The sequence below is a fragment of the Urocitellus parryii genome, chromosome 1 (genome assembly GCF_045843805.1).
Source record: "Urocitellus parryii isolate mUroPar1 chromosome 1, mUroPar1.hap1, whole genome shotgun sequence".
In the NCBI taxonomy this organism is placed as follows: Eukaryota; Metazoa; Chordata; class Mammalia; order Rodentia; family Sciuridae; genus Urocitellus; species Urocitellus parryii.
In genome coordinates, this window is record NC_135531.1 from 127,716,061 (window position 1) to 127,731,325 (window position 15,265).

A 15,265-nucleotide genomic window follows, 5' to 3' on the forward strand; every position below is an offset into this window, starting at 1 on the left:
ACAAGATGGTGCTCAGAGGACACCCAAAGACAGAGGCACACCTGGGCTTAAGCAAGTGGGTGAGCTCCTGGGCTCCCGGGGCAGAAGTGGATGCAAATCCAAGCCCTGGCACAGAGCCCTCACTTCCCTTAGGCAGAACTCCCAGCTTGGGGGACCCCTCCACGCTATTCCCTGTTCATACCCTTAGGGGAGACATCAGGCACACAGAGGTTTATTTCAAAAAATAATTTATAAAAGAACATTTGCTCCTGTTTTTGGCAGGCTCTCAGTCTCTTGGGGGCACCGAAGCCAAAACTTCCACCAAGATGCTGGGACAAACAGCAGGGGGTGGGGGTACTTGGGGAAATGGGGTTCAGAGGCATCTAATCTCTCAGTTGTTGCCAGGGAGGAGGGAGGTGTGACAACAGCTCTGTAGCCAGGCACAGCCAACCAAGAGACAGGAACTGAGTGCCAAGGCCCAGGAGGCTGAGCAGCATCCTGACACTTAGGCCATTAGGTAGTGGCATCATACTCTAAGGGCAAGGACAGGACCTGAGACTAGGGTTGAACTCTGGACTGGGAGACCAAGGCAGAGCAGAAAGCCTTAAATAGGAACCCCAGGACCAGATGGACTTTCCCAAAGTGGAACTAGAGATCTGGGACAGCACCCTAAAGAAGGGGACTGGGATAGCCAAAGTCAAAAGCTGTGTCTGATTGTGGCTAAGCCAGGGGCTCCTGGGCCATTGTTCATGTCTGCACTCCAGGGAAGGAGAAGGGGCTCGGCTCCAGTGGCAGGGGTTCGTGGCTGAAAACAGAGTCATTGGAGGAGCAGGTGCTGCTGGCGTCCCCACTGGAGGGGGAGTAGGGTCCAAAGGTCAGACGAAGGTCTAGGTACTGCGGGGAACAGAGCTAGTCAGTCCCATAGCCACTGGGAACACATGTCCATGTATTCATGTGGGTGAGGCCCAGAGGGGAGGGAGCAGAGGGAGATCATGAGACAGGATAGGAGCAGTACCTCCTCAGAGACGGCCAGCAGGACCTTATCCAGTGCTTCCACCAGCTGCTTGAAAGTGGGCCTCTGAGAAGGTGCTGCGTGCCAGCACTCACGCATCAGTCCATACCTGGAAGAGGTGGGGTACAGAGAGGGTCAGAGAAGCCCCACACCCCAGGGAGGGGAGAACTATGGAGCTCCTGGGGTGGATGCAGGGTAGGTGGAGCCATTCAGTGGGAGGGTACAGAATCCAGGCCCGGGGTCCCAATCAGGCTAAGGGGTCAAGGAGGGAGAGGAGGCAACAGCAGCCATAAGAGTCCATGCTGCCCTCTTGGCCAGTGTCAGGGAAGATGAGGACTGCAAAGTGGGGAAGGGCAGTGCCAGGTCTCACAGCTCTGGGGGGCAGTTTGGGGGCCGGTCCATTCGATGTCCTTCCCGTAGCAACGAGAACAATTCTTCTACAGGGATACCAGGATACGGGGAGCCTCCAAGTGTGAAGATCTCCCACAGCAGGATCCCAAATGACCACCTGGAGGAAGGACCAGGGCTCAGTGGGGCACAGCTTTCCTTGCTGTTCCTGGAAACTGGGTTGGGGGACACTGCAGGAATGACCCCCACTCAGGGTGGGAATTGGATTCTCGGCTTTATTTTTTATTATTTTTGTGCTGAGGATTGAATCCAGGGGTGCTCTACCAATGAGCTACACCCACAGTCCTTTTTATTTTTTATTTGGAGAGAGGGTCTCATAAAATAGCCAATATTGGCATCAAACTTATGATCCTTCTGCCTCAGCCTCCTGAGTTACTGGGATTATAGATATGTTTCACTGTGCCCAGTTGGAGTAGGCTTCTTTTGGAGTCTGGTCCCACTCAGTTCCCAGGTCCGATCAGAAGAAATTCTTGAGTATAGGACATCCAAGTTCTTCTGACTGACTTTGGCAAGTGCCTTATCCATTTGTGTGTATATGTGTGTGTATATAGTGCTGGGGATGGAACCCAACAACTCATGTGTACTAGAGAAGCACACTACCACTGAGCTAAATCCCCAGTCCCTTTTATTTTTTCTATTTATTTATTTTAAAAAATTTTTAGGGGCTAGGGTTGTGGCTCAGCGGTAGAGCGCTCGTCTCTCACGTGTGGGACCCTGAGCTCGATTCTCAGCATCATGTGAAAAATAAATGAGTGAAATAAAGGTATTGTGTCCAACTATAAAATAAGTATTAAAAAATTTTTAGTTGGACATAATAACTTTATTTATTTTTTTGATGTGTGGTGCTGAGGACTGAACCTAGGGTCTCTCATGTGTGAGGCAAGTGCTCTACCTCTGAGCTACAACTCCAGCCCACCTCCTTTTTTTGTTCTGGGGATTGAACTATGGGGCACTTGGCCACTGAGCCACATCCTCAGCCCCATTTTGTATTTTATTTAGAGACAGAGTCTCACTGAGCTGCTAAGCACTTTGCTGTTGCTGAGGCTGGCTTTGAACTCACGATTCTCCTGTCTCGGCCTCCCGAGCTGCTGGGATTACAGGCACCTGGCCCCCCTTTTATTTTTTGAGAGGGTCTTGTGAAGTTGCTGAGATTATAGGCATGTGCTACCAGGCCTGGAACCTTGTCTTGATTATGGGGTAGGACAGAGATCACTGTTAGATATCTGGGACCCCCCCCCCCCAGCTTCTAGAACTCACACATCACTCTGGTGCGTGTATACTCGGTCAAATAAGGCCTCTGGTGCCATCCACTTTACTGGCAGGCGGCCCTGGAGGGGAAAGGAGGAAAGCATGGTGTAAGTACCATGGGTCCCTATGCTTGCCACCAGGCTCAAGCCCCTCCCACCCCAGCCTTCCTTACATTGCTGGTTTTCTTATAGTAGTCAATGTGGTGCACACCACGGGCTAGCCCAAAGTCAGCAATCTTCATCACATTGTCCTCAGTTACCAGAACATTACGGGCAGCTAGGTCGCGGTGGATGCACTGGGGACAGGACAGGGGACTTAGCTTTATCAGGATGAACGGCTGGAAACTGTGCATGTGCCATCTCACAGTAAGGCTGGGGCTGGGCTTGCCCACCCAATTTATAGAGAAAGAAGTCAAAATTCAAGGAAGGGAACCTAAAGCATCCAACTCAGGGCCACACCTTCTCTCTGCATCACTGCTTCCCTCCCTCACCTGTGGGATAGGGAACAGGTGAGGGAGGAATGAATGTGGGCCTGCAGGGCAACTGTATATGAACGGGGAAGGTTGTGAAGGACTTGCAGTCATTTAGACAGGGTCATGAGAAGGAGGAAGTGGTTGGAAGTTGGGGACATTTAATGTCAGCAGCATGAGAGAGTGGAGGTGAAGTTAGAGGGGTCCAGAGCTCTGATTGTAGCTCGCACCTTCCGAGACTCCAAATACTGCATGCCTCGGGCCACCTGATAGGCGCAGGAGACCAGAGCTGGGAAGGAGAGAGGCCCCTCACTGCTCCGGGGCCCATCAGGGCTGAGGTCAGGGCCTGGGGGGCGGCGGGCCCGGAGGAACTCCCGAAGGTTTCCTTTGGCAGCACACTCCACGATCACATATAGGGGACCTGCCGAGGAAAGGCAAATGGTGAGGGGACAGAAGGGCTGCAAAGGCTATGGCTGCGTTTCCCAAATGCCCCACCCTCCTGGGCACAGACTCCGGCAGGTTGGTTTTTTCCCTGCAGAACTGGGGATGGAACCCAGGGCCTCACATGTGCTATGCAAAGTACTCTACCACTGAGCTACATCTCCAGTCCATTTTATTTTGTATTTTGGGACAGGGTCTCACTAATTGCCCAGGCTGGTCTCGAACTTGCCTGGCCCCTGCCCCACCTTCCTGGGTGCAGACACCCAGCAGATTTATGATGTTCTTGTGTCGGCCGATCAGCTTCATCACTTCCATCTCAGAGACCAGGTCCGCCAAGTCCTTGTCGGAGGCATTGTCTGCAAGGGCAACAGTTGGGGTGAGGCAGGTACCCTGCCACTATGCAAGTGAGGCTACGGGGCTGGGAACTATGGGGCACTTGGCCACTGAGCCACATCAAGGAGCATTGGACCAGAGCTCAGGTGGGATCTGGGCCTGAATCCCCACTAGGCTGCATGGCCTTGACCAAGTCTCCCAGGTTGGGGATGTAACACATTCATTGAGCACTTGCCTAGCATGTGCACGGCCTGGGTTCAATCCCCAGTACCACTCTGAATGTCAGGTTTGTCTTGTATGAAACAGGAGAATAGATCACACCCCACCTCTCACAGTAGTTTCGAGGATGCAACAAGATCAAGGATTTGAAAGAGGCAGGCTTTCTAGTGAGCAGACCCAGGAAATGGGAAAGAGTGGGGAAAGCGCCAAACAGGAAGGAAGCTGTGTCTGGAGGGGTTGGCACTGGTCCCTAAACAGGGTGAGAGCTCCTGGGGGTGGGAAGCAGGGTGGCGCCCTGAGGTCTGTCTGACCAGGACCTAGCGTTCATCTGGCCTGGGAATTCAGGGAACTGCTGGCAGGATGCAGCTACGGAAAGCTGAGAAGAAGGCTGTTCCAGCTTTTCTTAAGGAGGCTGAGGACCAGGGCCTGGGCCCCCAGGCTGACCTGTGGCCCTGCGACAATGATATGACACTCCTTCCAACAACATACACAACAATATCATAAGACATATTTCTCAATCTCTGCCTCCCAGAAAGTACCAGGTGGCCCCAGCTGTGCAGAGAGGAGGAGGGAGCAGCAGTGAGTGATTTGGGTCATTCTTGCAGAGGGGGTTAGGAGACAGCAGGAAAAGGCCTGAGTGGGCAAGTTCCAAGTGGGCCCTGCAAAACATCTAAGGCTCCTATTTGAGGTCCGGGACTTTTAAGCAGAGAAGCTATTCCCCTGTCCTAAAGGAGACAGACCTAGAAATAGTCTGGAGGTACTAAGGGTATTTTTAGGGGACCCATGGGAAATGAGATATGAGGTCAAGGATGACTGACACAGGTCAGAGCTCAAGGGGGATATCAAGCCCCTCTTACCCCAGTGGTAAGGATTTATGAGACCTGACTATGTTGCAGGCACTTTTCCATGAACCTAAGGAAACAATGTAACACTAGGGGGAAATGACTTGCCAGAGTCACTTGGATACCAGGATCCCAGGAGCCCCAGTGCTCACAGGCAGCACTGTGAGCTCCTTCTGTTAGTCCCAGCACCATAGTACCTCCCCCCGACAGTCTGCCACATGCACCTTTGAGCATCTTGACAGCCACAGTGCTGGTTTGGTCAGGATGGGCAGGGTCCATGCCGAAGGCTTCTGCGCGCACCACCTGCCCAAAGCAGCCCTCGCCTAGGGGCTTCCCGAGCACCAGCCTGGAGATCAAGAAAGCCCAGCCTCAGACCCTGGGCGTCACTCTGGAGCCTACACCCCCATCCTCACTCTACTCATGTACCTGTCCCGGGGGAACTCCCACAGCGGATCAAGAGGAAGGTCTAGATTCACGAGGCCAGCGAGCAAGGGAGGGCCACTGGAGGAGAGCCGGACGCCTCGCACCAGGGATGAGCTTGATTTGCCTGAGGAGCCCGATTCCAGGGAGAACTGCAAAGTGGGAGACTTGGCCCTGTTTCCTGGGGTCAGGCTGAGAGCCTTAGGAGAATGGGAATGGGGGACGGGCAATGGTACCTGTCGGCCCAAAGGGAAACGGGACAGCTTTTGCACGGTGGCAGGCTGGCGGGAGTGCTGGCTGTGGAGTGCCTGTCCACGATACAGCCCGGCCAGCAGCAGGAGCACAGCTAAAGCCAGGGAGCCTGATGCATACAGGATGATGTCTGTATACCTGGCCTCTGGCACTGTTGCTGTCCACGTGAGGTCCTCTTCTACCCTCACAGATGGACAAACACAGAGAGAAGATGACTGGTCAGTAGTCAGACTGACCAAACCCTGATCCCAACTCAGGTCCTCATGGCTGCCAATACATATAGGGATATACTGAGAAAGCTGCAGTTATATCAGGTGTAGGTATATGTGACCCAAACCCCCGAGGGCCACACAGTCATATGCAGTAAAATTAAACACACAAATCTTGGCTCTGGGTGTGGCTTAGTGGTAGAACGCTTGTACAAGGCTCTGGGGTCCATCCCCAACACTGCAAGCAAACAGAAATCCGCACACTGCATCCCAAGCCCAGATCCCACAAACCAAGACAGACTGCCCACCCAAAAGTCCAGAGCCTACTCTGGGATCACAGTGGGATTCTGCAGGAACTCCCAACTCCCTCAGGAGCTTACCTGGCAGCACCGTGAGCCAGGCTGACTGGTAGGAGAGGCCAATGGAGTTGCCTGCCAAGCAGGTGTACTCGCCTGCGTCCTCAGCTGACACATTCCGGAGGTAAAGGACCTCCACCTCTGAGCTGTTAATGTCTGCTGTCTGGGGTCAGGAGACACAATCAGGAGTCACAGCAGGCCTGGGCCCACACTGTAACTGAGAGGGCAACTGGGGACCTCACCACCCCAGGTGGTAGGAAGACAGGGTCCAGATATTGGTAGGAATTGCACCTTGAGGACTTGCACATAGGGGAAGCCGTCAGCTCCGAAGCTGCTGCCATTGATGACGATGTGCTTCAGCCACTGGATGTGGGGCTGGGCATCGCTGTACACCTTGCACAACAGCTCCACGTCACTGCCCGCCACAGCTGTGGTGTTGGCTGGGAGCCCCGCCTGCAGGATGGGCCGGTGCGGGGACCGCTCTGGGGGCCAGGCCGGGACGTCAACCCTGACCAGTGGCACCTAGAATCACCCTGTTTATCTTCCTCAATCCTTCCCAGAGCTTAAGAGGACAACCTTCCCGAGATGCAGCTCAGACCTGGTCTATTTCCTGAAACCTTCCATGGTTTCCTTTTTCCTTTGGGTCCAGGATAACTTCTCAGCCTAACTTTGAGAACCTTCTAATCTGCCTCCCTATGCAATGCTATACCCCAGAGATAGACTTCCCCACAAGGCACTGCCTTGTTGGCACTCAGGCCCTTTTTTTTAGGGTACTGGGGACTGAAACTCAGGGGCACTCAACCACTGAGCCACATATCCCCAGCCCTATTTTGTATTTTATTTCGAGACAGGGTCTCACTGAGTTGCTTAGCACCTTGCCATTGCTGAGGCTGGCTTTGAACTCTGTGATCCTCCTGTCTCATCCTCCCAGACTGCTGGGATTATAGGCATGCACCACTGCACCCGTCTGCACTCAGGTCCTTAACTCAGCCCATGCCCTCTCCCTGAATGTCTTTCTCACGTTTCCTCTAGGCAAGTCAGGCCTGCATAATCCTTGTGCTTCTCTCTGGCCCACCAGTCACTTTGAGCTACTTGACTCATCTAAGACTGAGCCCAATTTGTCTGCTAGCCTGGGTTTCCCCAAGGACAGGACTAAACCTAAGGCAGTCAAACACCCCCTCTCAACACACACCTTCCCAGCCCAGTCACTCACCCAGCACATCCAGCAAATAGCTGTAGCGGATGCTGCCCAGAGAGTTCTCTACGAGGCAAGTGTATGTGCCACGGTCCGAGGGCACCACACTTTCCATCACCAGGCTCCAGTGCTGGTGGCGCAGCTGAGGGCAAAGGAAATACTCATATGGGACCGTTAAACAAAATCGACCCTGGAGGGCCAGGGAATGAGAAAGCTAATCCTGTCCACAGGGCTGTTCTTGAGCCACCTAGGCCCTGAGGAGGGTCAAGCCAAGGACAGGGACCCTTGGAACAAAGAGAGAGAGTCTGAGAAATATCGGAGCCCTGGATTTGAATCTTTTTGAGTTTTAGCTCTACCTTTCTCAACCTCTCCTACCCGGTGCCTGTCTTTGCCTGATGGGAGTCTCAGCTTCCTATCAGAGCACAGAACTGACTCTGGATGGTCTCATCCTGAGAATGAGATGCTAAGGCTTATTGATACCTACTGGTCAACAAGTCTTCCCACTTTACAGATGGAGTTGCTAAGGCTAAAAGGTCAAATCACTTGGCAGACAATAGCAGAGTAGGAACTTGAACCAGAACTGAGGCCTCACAATTATCTTCCCTGTGAGATTTATTTATACATGAGGGATGATGAGGGGATGAAAATGGGGGAGCAGATGGCCTTGGATGCCAGAAGACTCACTCGAATGCCTCCTATGCGATTTTCCCCATGGAAGTCCTGTCCATCCTTGAGCCAGCGGATGGTGGGCACGGGGTTGCCTGCAGCTGGACAGCGGAACTTGACTGTGTTCCCAGCAGGCACTGCATGCAGTTTCTTCTCCATGCGTTGGGGGTGTGTCCAGTAGGGTGCTGGAGGAGAAAGGAAGGGAGGTAGTAGTTTGTGCCCCTGTGATGATCACTAGCACCCACACAGTAAGGAATGGGCCACAGTGGGGACATGAATCCTTAAGGACTCATACCAACCTTGCTGATGGTAAATGTGCACATTCAAGGAGTCCCTGTGGGCCGTGGGGTCCTTGTCATCATTGCTGGAGGTCAAGGAGTCTGTATCATGGACAGAGGAAAGCTTCTGAGATCCAAGAATGGAGGTTTTAGTCCCCATATACCTTTTAACCCCTGCCAGACCCTCTTACCATCTGCAACCAAGGTGAGATTGTGCAGGACAGTCATAGAGCCACGTGCTAGGCAGAGGTAGTGGCCAGCATCCTCTGGTAGAAAGCTGGCAATCTCCAGGCGGCCCCTCCAGCCCCGTACTCGGCCAGCAGGTGCCAGGCGACTACCCTCCTTATACCAGTGGCCACCACGCTCGGCCCTCCCACAGCACAGCCTCAGAGGTTGCCCAAGTGCCACCGTCAGCTCCTGCTCTTTCTGCTCCAGGTTGGGGGCCAGGCAGGGCTCTGAAGGCAGAGGGTAAAAGCCAGTGAGCCCCACAGTGCCACCCTAGGCAGCCCCTGCATATGAAGAACACGCTGCACACATGGGACAAAAGCACCTTGGACACATGCTGGTCAAGCTGCTGCCTCTACACACACACACATACACACACACACACACACACACACACACACACACATGACCACATGCTACAGATGCTATGCACAGAGTAAATGCCACATTTCTAGGGCATGTCATACACAAAGTACTTGGCACACATGCTATATATGCCACTGTACAAGACACACACACACATGGGCACATGCTATAGGTGCCATATACAGGGCACACACACATCACACTTCTGGAGCATATCACACTCGGTGCATACAGCACACATGCTACCTGTATGTTCCAAACCATACCCAAGTACACAGAAAACACACACACACACACACAAACACACACGCACACAGCCAAGGGGCTCACCACTGGCTCTGCAGCCCAGCAAGGCCAGTCCTCTCTTGGAGACAGACAGAGATAGATGGATGCTTGCTGGGAGCCAGACTCTGAGTCTCAGTAGTTGAGCCCTGCCCTGCACCACCTTTTCAGGGCCAGGGCCAGGATCCTCTCCAGCTTTACTTAGTCAGCAGTCCCCTCCTATTGCCCACGCATCCTGCCACCCTCACCCACTTTAGAGGTCATACCCAGCTCCGTTTCCTCAGAGGCCTCTAGGTTCAAGGCTGGAGCCCTGGGTGCCCCCAGCAGGACTCCAAACAGGGCCAACAGCAGCTGCATCTCCTTTCTGCTACTCTCAGGGACCCAGGCTGGACTTTTCACCAACTGTCTCCCTAAAACAGGAGGAAAAAGAGCTGTTACTCCATCAGACTTTGTTGGCACAATTCCCTTATTTTGCAGATGAGGAAACTGAGACAGAAAATGGTTCACAGACTCATCCAAGTCCCCAGTCAGGCTTGGGGAGCTGGGCAGAGAGGGGGAAAAGTTCTGTCATTGCCAGAGTCCAAGAAGTTCTGCAGGGGGGCTGAGCTGGGCTTCCCACTCTCCTTGGGTCCTGCTGAGACCCTGGCATGAGTTCACAGAAAGAACAGTTTGGGAATTCTTTGCTTGGAGGGAAGCAGAGATGGAGACATATCTTATGCTTGCTCTCAGCATCCATTATCTATTTTTTCTTTTTTGCTGAATAAAGGAATTTATTGCTGAAAAGCCAAAGTGGGGGGAAGTAAAATATAACACAAGGGCAAACTTCAGCATGTGGATGCTATCTAATCTGACTTACTCCTAATAGCATGATTGACAGAGCCACATCCAGCTTTGGAACCCTCCAGTGGTTGGGCGCTCACAACTAACAAGGCAGCACATTTCAGGTCAAGCAGGACATTCTTGCTCATGCTGAACCAGAAATGCATTTTAGGGATACTTCTGCTTTTTGAGCCCTACAACTCTGAGGCAACATAGTTTTTTTTGTTGTTGTTGTTGTGGTGGTGGTGGTGGTGGTTGTGCTGGGGGTGGAACCCAGGGCCTCGTGAATGCTAAACAAATATTTTACCACTGAGTTACATCTCCAGTCTGGTTTTGTAAAGAAGGTAGACTTTAGGTGTCAGACAGTGCCAAGCTGTAATCCTGATTTTTACCAATTTGTAAGTCCCTGTCTTTGTCCCTCTCTGAGCCACAATCCTCACAGGACTGGTCTGAAGATAAAAGAGATAATGTATGTAGGGACCGGGCACACAGAATGTGCATGCAATGTTCTCCCCATTCCTCTCCCTAGGAATGTTCATCCATCACTGTAGGTCTGCCTCAGCCAGTCTTGACTGGTTCTGAAACTCCTCCTGTCAGGTGTGATATACACATCCACCCCATCTTGTTAAACTCTTCCAAATGCTACAGAAGATATCTCTATCTACCAAAAATAAGACTCAGAACTGAGTCTCAGCTTGATCGGGGGATGAGGTGACCAGTGTAGTTTCAGGGACCTACTTATTGGCTGCTTCCTGGGGCTGGATAACACCCAGGTGGTACTAGGGTTTCTGTAGCAGAGCATAATTCTATTTATTTATTTTTTTTACATTTTTGTGGTGCTGGAGATTGAACTGAGGAACTCAGACTTGATAGGCAAGTGCTCTACCCTGAGTGACATCACCAGCCTTTTTATTTTGAGATGGTCTCACTAAGTTGCCAAGGCTGACCTCAAACTTGAATCCTTCTGCTTTAGCCTCTGGAGGAGCTGGGACACAGATGCGTCTCACTGTTCCTGGCCTGAGCATGATTCTTAGATGCCTTCCACACTCTTCTCAACTGGGAACCTGTCCAGGAAGCCCATCACACTGGCTTCTCCTTAACCACTGCTTCTATACTTCTAGTCCATTCTGCCTTCGCAATCCCTCTCCAGTCTATCCCATGTCCCTTTCTCCCTATCCACGGCTGGTCATGGTGTTTCTAGCTTCGGGACTTCGCAAATATTCTTCCTGGGCTCTTCAGCCTTCACCCTCAAGCAGGGATTTAAACAAATACAAATCAATCAAGTCATCTCTGAAGCTTACAAGCTCTTAAAGAGCTACCTGTGTCCAGCAGATCCAGTCCACACTGTTCACTCAGCATCCTAGGCCTCCTTCTCTGTCCTTGTCCACCTTTTTGTTCCACTATCTATCCCTTCAGCCCCTTCAGGTGCTTTCAGAACTGGAGACATTTGCTGTCTTGCTTATATCTTTATGCCTCTCATTCTTCTTAGCCAACTGTCTCAGATGCCAGGAGCCCAGCCCACCCCCAAGTTCAGTTTCTCCCTCCTCTGTACACCCCGAGCCACCACACTCTGATAACCAGGCAAAGTAGTTGTCCCGGTCCCAAGCGGCGGCTCGGAGTCGGGTAGGGTTGCTCCTTGGGCTTTATTCCCACTCTCAAGACTGCTCTGACCTTACAACCTCAGAGTCCTTATCCGGGTCACGGGGGTTGCCGGCCTCTGACCCATTGCCCGGCACGTGCAGCTGGGTGACAGGACTCTGGCAGGAAGGCGGTCCTGGGTTTTCCCTCAGCCTCGAACTCGCTGGAGGCGCCTGGGTAAATGACTGCACCTCTAGGAGCGTTGGTTTCCTCATCTCTCCGCCCAGTGCGCAGACGGTCAGAGGCTCAAGGACGAGCGCGCTCTCACCCCCGCCCTCCCACACCTGGTCAGCCTCGGGGGGAGGTGCAAGTCAGCGGGTCCCCATCTGCAGCAGTGGAGACAGCTGGCCCGCCCCCTCCCCGGTGAGCAATAAGTAACCAGCTCCGCGGCCAGGGTGCTCTTTGGACGGAAAGGGACAAAAGGCCCTGTGTGCCTTGCGGGTTACTGATTTACCGCCCCCTCCACCACCCACCCCCGCCGAGTGGACTCCCAGGTCCCCTGTGCTGGGAGGGGGCAGTCGCCCGAGCCCCGCCGCGGCTCGCCCCCTGGCGGCTGGGAGCGCAGCCCGGGAGCTCAGCTCACCTAGATCCTGTGTGGCTCAGTTCCCGGCACAGGGTCCCGGTTCACCTGACTCCTTCGCCTTCCCGCTCCCAGCTCGGGCCGTCCACGACCCCCGCCCCTGGCGGGGTCCGAAGACTCAGCGCGCGAGCTCCTCCGCCCCAGGCGGGAGAGCCAGGAATGTACCCGCTAGCGCGGCGTGGCCGCGGGTGCCCACCTCCTGGCCAGCCCGCCCTGAGCCCCGCCCTGCCTGGACCAGCTCTATCCTCAGAGGCGGGGTCCAGGACGGCCCAGATCCCGCCCATCTGGAGCCCCGCCCCCGAATCCTAAACGGACAAGGTCACCCAATCTTGGGACCCCGCCAGCCTACCAAGCACCCCCTCAGATTCCACCTCATTTGCGCCTTTAAGGTTCCTGGCCAGGCTTCTGAGATCTAGTGCGCTACCTGCTCTATTCCCTGCTCTTCACCATTCACACCATTCAGGGAAGGAGACCTTGACCCAGCTGATTCTTCTGTGTAATCACCATCATCAATTCACTTCATTAGTTCTCTGAACAACCTTCAGAGTGATATCCAAATACAAATCGGCCTGTATTAACCCCTTGAATTTCTTAATAATTTCTCATAGCTCTTTATGTTGATTTCGACATGACTTGGTCCCTGTCCACATGATAGTACTGTAGAGCTGGAATCTTCATTCCCTTACTCTCATCCTATCTCTTGGCTTTTGCTCATGACATTTCCCTTTCCTGGAATGCCCTTTCCCCTCTTGGTCTGCTTAATTCTATCTCATTTTTAGGTCTCTGCTGATTTCTTCCCTGAAGTCCCCTGGACTTGCTAGGTCTCCTTTTCCATGCTTTTTTTTTTCTTATGAAAATAGAAAAACAGAGTGTGAAGTGGCTCCTGGTGCAGATTGCAGGGGTCCCTTCATGGTTCAAATCTTAGCACCATCACACAAGGCAGCTTACTCCATCTGTGTCCTTATTTTTCTTCCTCAGTAAAATGCATACATGATAGTACTGTGCCCAAGAGGTTGTTGCAAAAAGTAGAGTTCATATGTTAGTATGTGAGCTATGATTATTTGGAAACGATTCTTTCTTTCTTTCTTTCTTTCTTTCTTTCTTTCTTTCTTTTTTTCTTTCTTTCTTTCTTTCTTTCTTTCTTTCCTTCCTTCCTTCCTTCCTTCCCTCCCTCCCTCCCTCCCTCCCTCCCTTCCTTCCTTCCTTCCTTCCTTCCTTCCTTCCTTTTCTTTCTTTTCCACACTGGGGTTTGAACTCAGGGGCTCTCAACCACTCAGCCACATCCTCAGCCCTATTTTGTATTTTATTTAGAGACAGAGTCTCACTGAGTTGCTTAGTGCCTCACTTTTTGCTTTTTGCTGAGGCTGGCTCTGATCCTCCTGTGTCAGCCTTCAGAGCTGCTGGGATTCCAGGTGTGGGCCACTGCTCCCAGCTCATTATTTCTTCATCACACTTGCCAGAATTGTAACTGGAAGCTAATTATGTGAACAGTTGGGAAATGTTAAAGTTCCTGAAAGGCAGGAACTGTGCCGGCAGACCTCACCCTAATATCTCAAGTGCCTGACACACAGTAGGTGCCCTCCTAATAGTTTCACCCCCACCTAGCTCAGGCCTGCCTCACCTGCAAACTCTTCTCTCTTGAGCACCTAGATTAGGGTTAAGCCTCTGCCCAACTCTCACCCCTTCAACTCCTTACCTGAGTCCTCTGTTCTTCCAAAGTCTCCTTGGGAAAAAAACTCTCAGCAAGGATCAATCCCAGGCTCAGTTCCTGATTATGGCCTCTCAGGCTCTGCTCCTGGTTATGGTCTTTGGTGGGTGGAGACCCTGCCTATGAAACACCTTCCTTTCCGGTGTGTGTGTGTGTGTGTGTGTGTGTGTGTGTGTGTGTGTGTTTGCAGTGCTGGGGCTCAAACCAAGGGCCTTGCTAGACAAGTGATCTACCACTGAGCTACACCTTTAGACCCTTCTCTCCCTTTGTTATGCAGAGGTATCTCTGTACTCTCACACTTAAAAGGGTGGTGGCATTTCTTTGCATAACTAAAAGGCTGATTTAAAAACAACAACAATAACTTTTTTTCCCTTTTCTTTCCAAACAAAAGAATGGTTTCCACCTGGAGATAAATCAGAAAATCACTGGTTAACTTTTAAAAACAGTTTATCTGGCTGCCTTCCTGAACGGTCCTGCCTTGCTGGAGCTCCCAGGAAGAATGAGATTACTGGCCCTGGAAACTGCCTTCCAGAGGGGGCCTCACCAGATCTTTCGAACTGCCAGAGGGGCTCAGCTCTTCACCTCTAGCTCTTTGCTGACTCCCCTATTGAATATGATTGTTGGGGGGGGGGGCAGAGTGAGCTGCCACAGAAATTGGACCCCCACAATACGGTTTTCAATTAAATGTGAGGTCATTTCCCAGTTTACCCGAATCAAAGGTGAACTAGAGACTTACATAGCTGAGATCCCCAAGTCCTCAGACTGGCAACCCTCAACTCTAAGGCCCTAGGATATGTTTTGCACATCCATTTCTGACCCAGCTCAAACACTCACAAACTCTTACACTGAATCTCAGCAGAGTCTGACCTCTCTATCAAGACCATTCATTCATTTGCTCATCCAATGAACAATTATTTATTGAAGGTTTATTTTCTGTTTTAAATCCCAGAGATAAAGCAGTGAATTGGACCCCACTTGTAGGCAGATAAACAGTTACTGAAGGGAAGGAGAGATACTGAGGGGTCAGGGAAGGGCACCAAGCTTGTCTCTTTTGATAACACACTTTTTTTTTTTTGGAACTGAGGATTTAACCTAGGGGCATTTAACTACTGACTCACATCCCCAGCCCTTTGTTGTAATTTATTTAGAGACAGGGTCTCACTAAGTTGCTTAGGGCCTCGCTGACTTCTTAAAATTTTTTTTGGGGGGTGGTGCTAGGGATTGAACTCAGGGGCCCTCAACCACTAAGCCACATCCCCAGACCTACTTTGTATTTTATTTAGAGACAGGGTCTCACTGAGCTGCTTAGTGCTTTGAAGT

At 52.0% G+C, this 15,265-nt stretch overlaps 1 protein-coding gene across 1 annotated transcript; it reads right to left on the reverse strand.

Annotated features, from left to right (window-relative positions):
* Nucleotides 1-256: 256 nt before the first annotated feature.
* On the reverse strand, nucleotides 257-12,379 carry Fgfr4 (fibroblast growth factor receptor 4). The gene is made up of 18 exons (XM_026398142.2): nucleotides 12,241-12,379; nucleotides 9,467-9,610; nucleotides 8,519-8,782; nucleotides 8,349-8,429; nucleotides 8,068-8,234; nucleotides 7,402-7,525; nucleotides 6,480-6,670; nucleotides 6,213-6,351; nucleotides 5,608-5,801; nucleotides 5,378-5,523; nucleotides 5,176-5,297; nucleotides 3,803-3,913; nucleotides 3,347-3,537; nucleotides 2,820-2,942; nucleotides 2,657-2,727; nucleotides 1,362-1,499; nucleotides 995-1,100; nucleotides 257-873 (listed from the first exon to the last, which is right to left on the reverse strand). Exons 2-18 carry the CDS (start codon nucleotides 9,555-9,557, stop codon nucleotides 727-729), a joined length of 2,406 nt encoding a protein of 801 aa, XP_026253927.1. The 5' UTR covers nucleotides 9,558-9,610; nucleotides 12,241-12,379; the 3' UTR covers nucleotides 257-726.
* Between the last annotated feature and the right edge of the window lie 2,886 nt (nucleotides 12,380-15,265).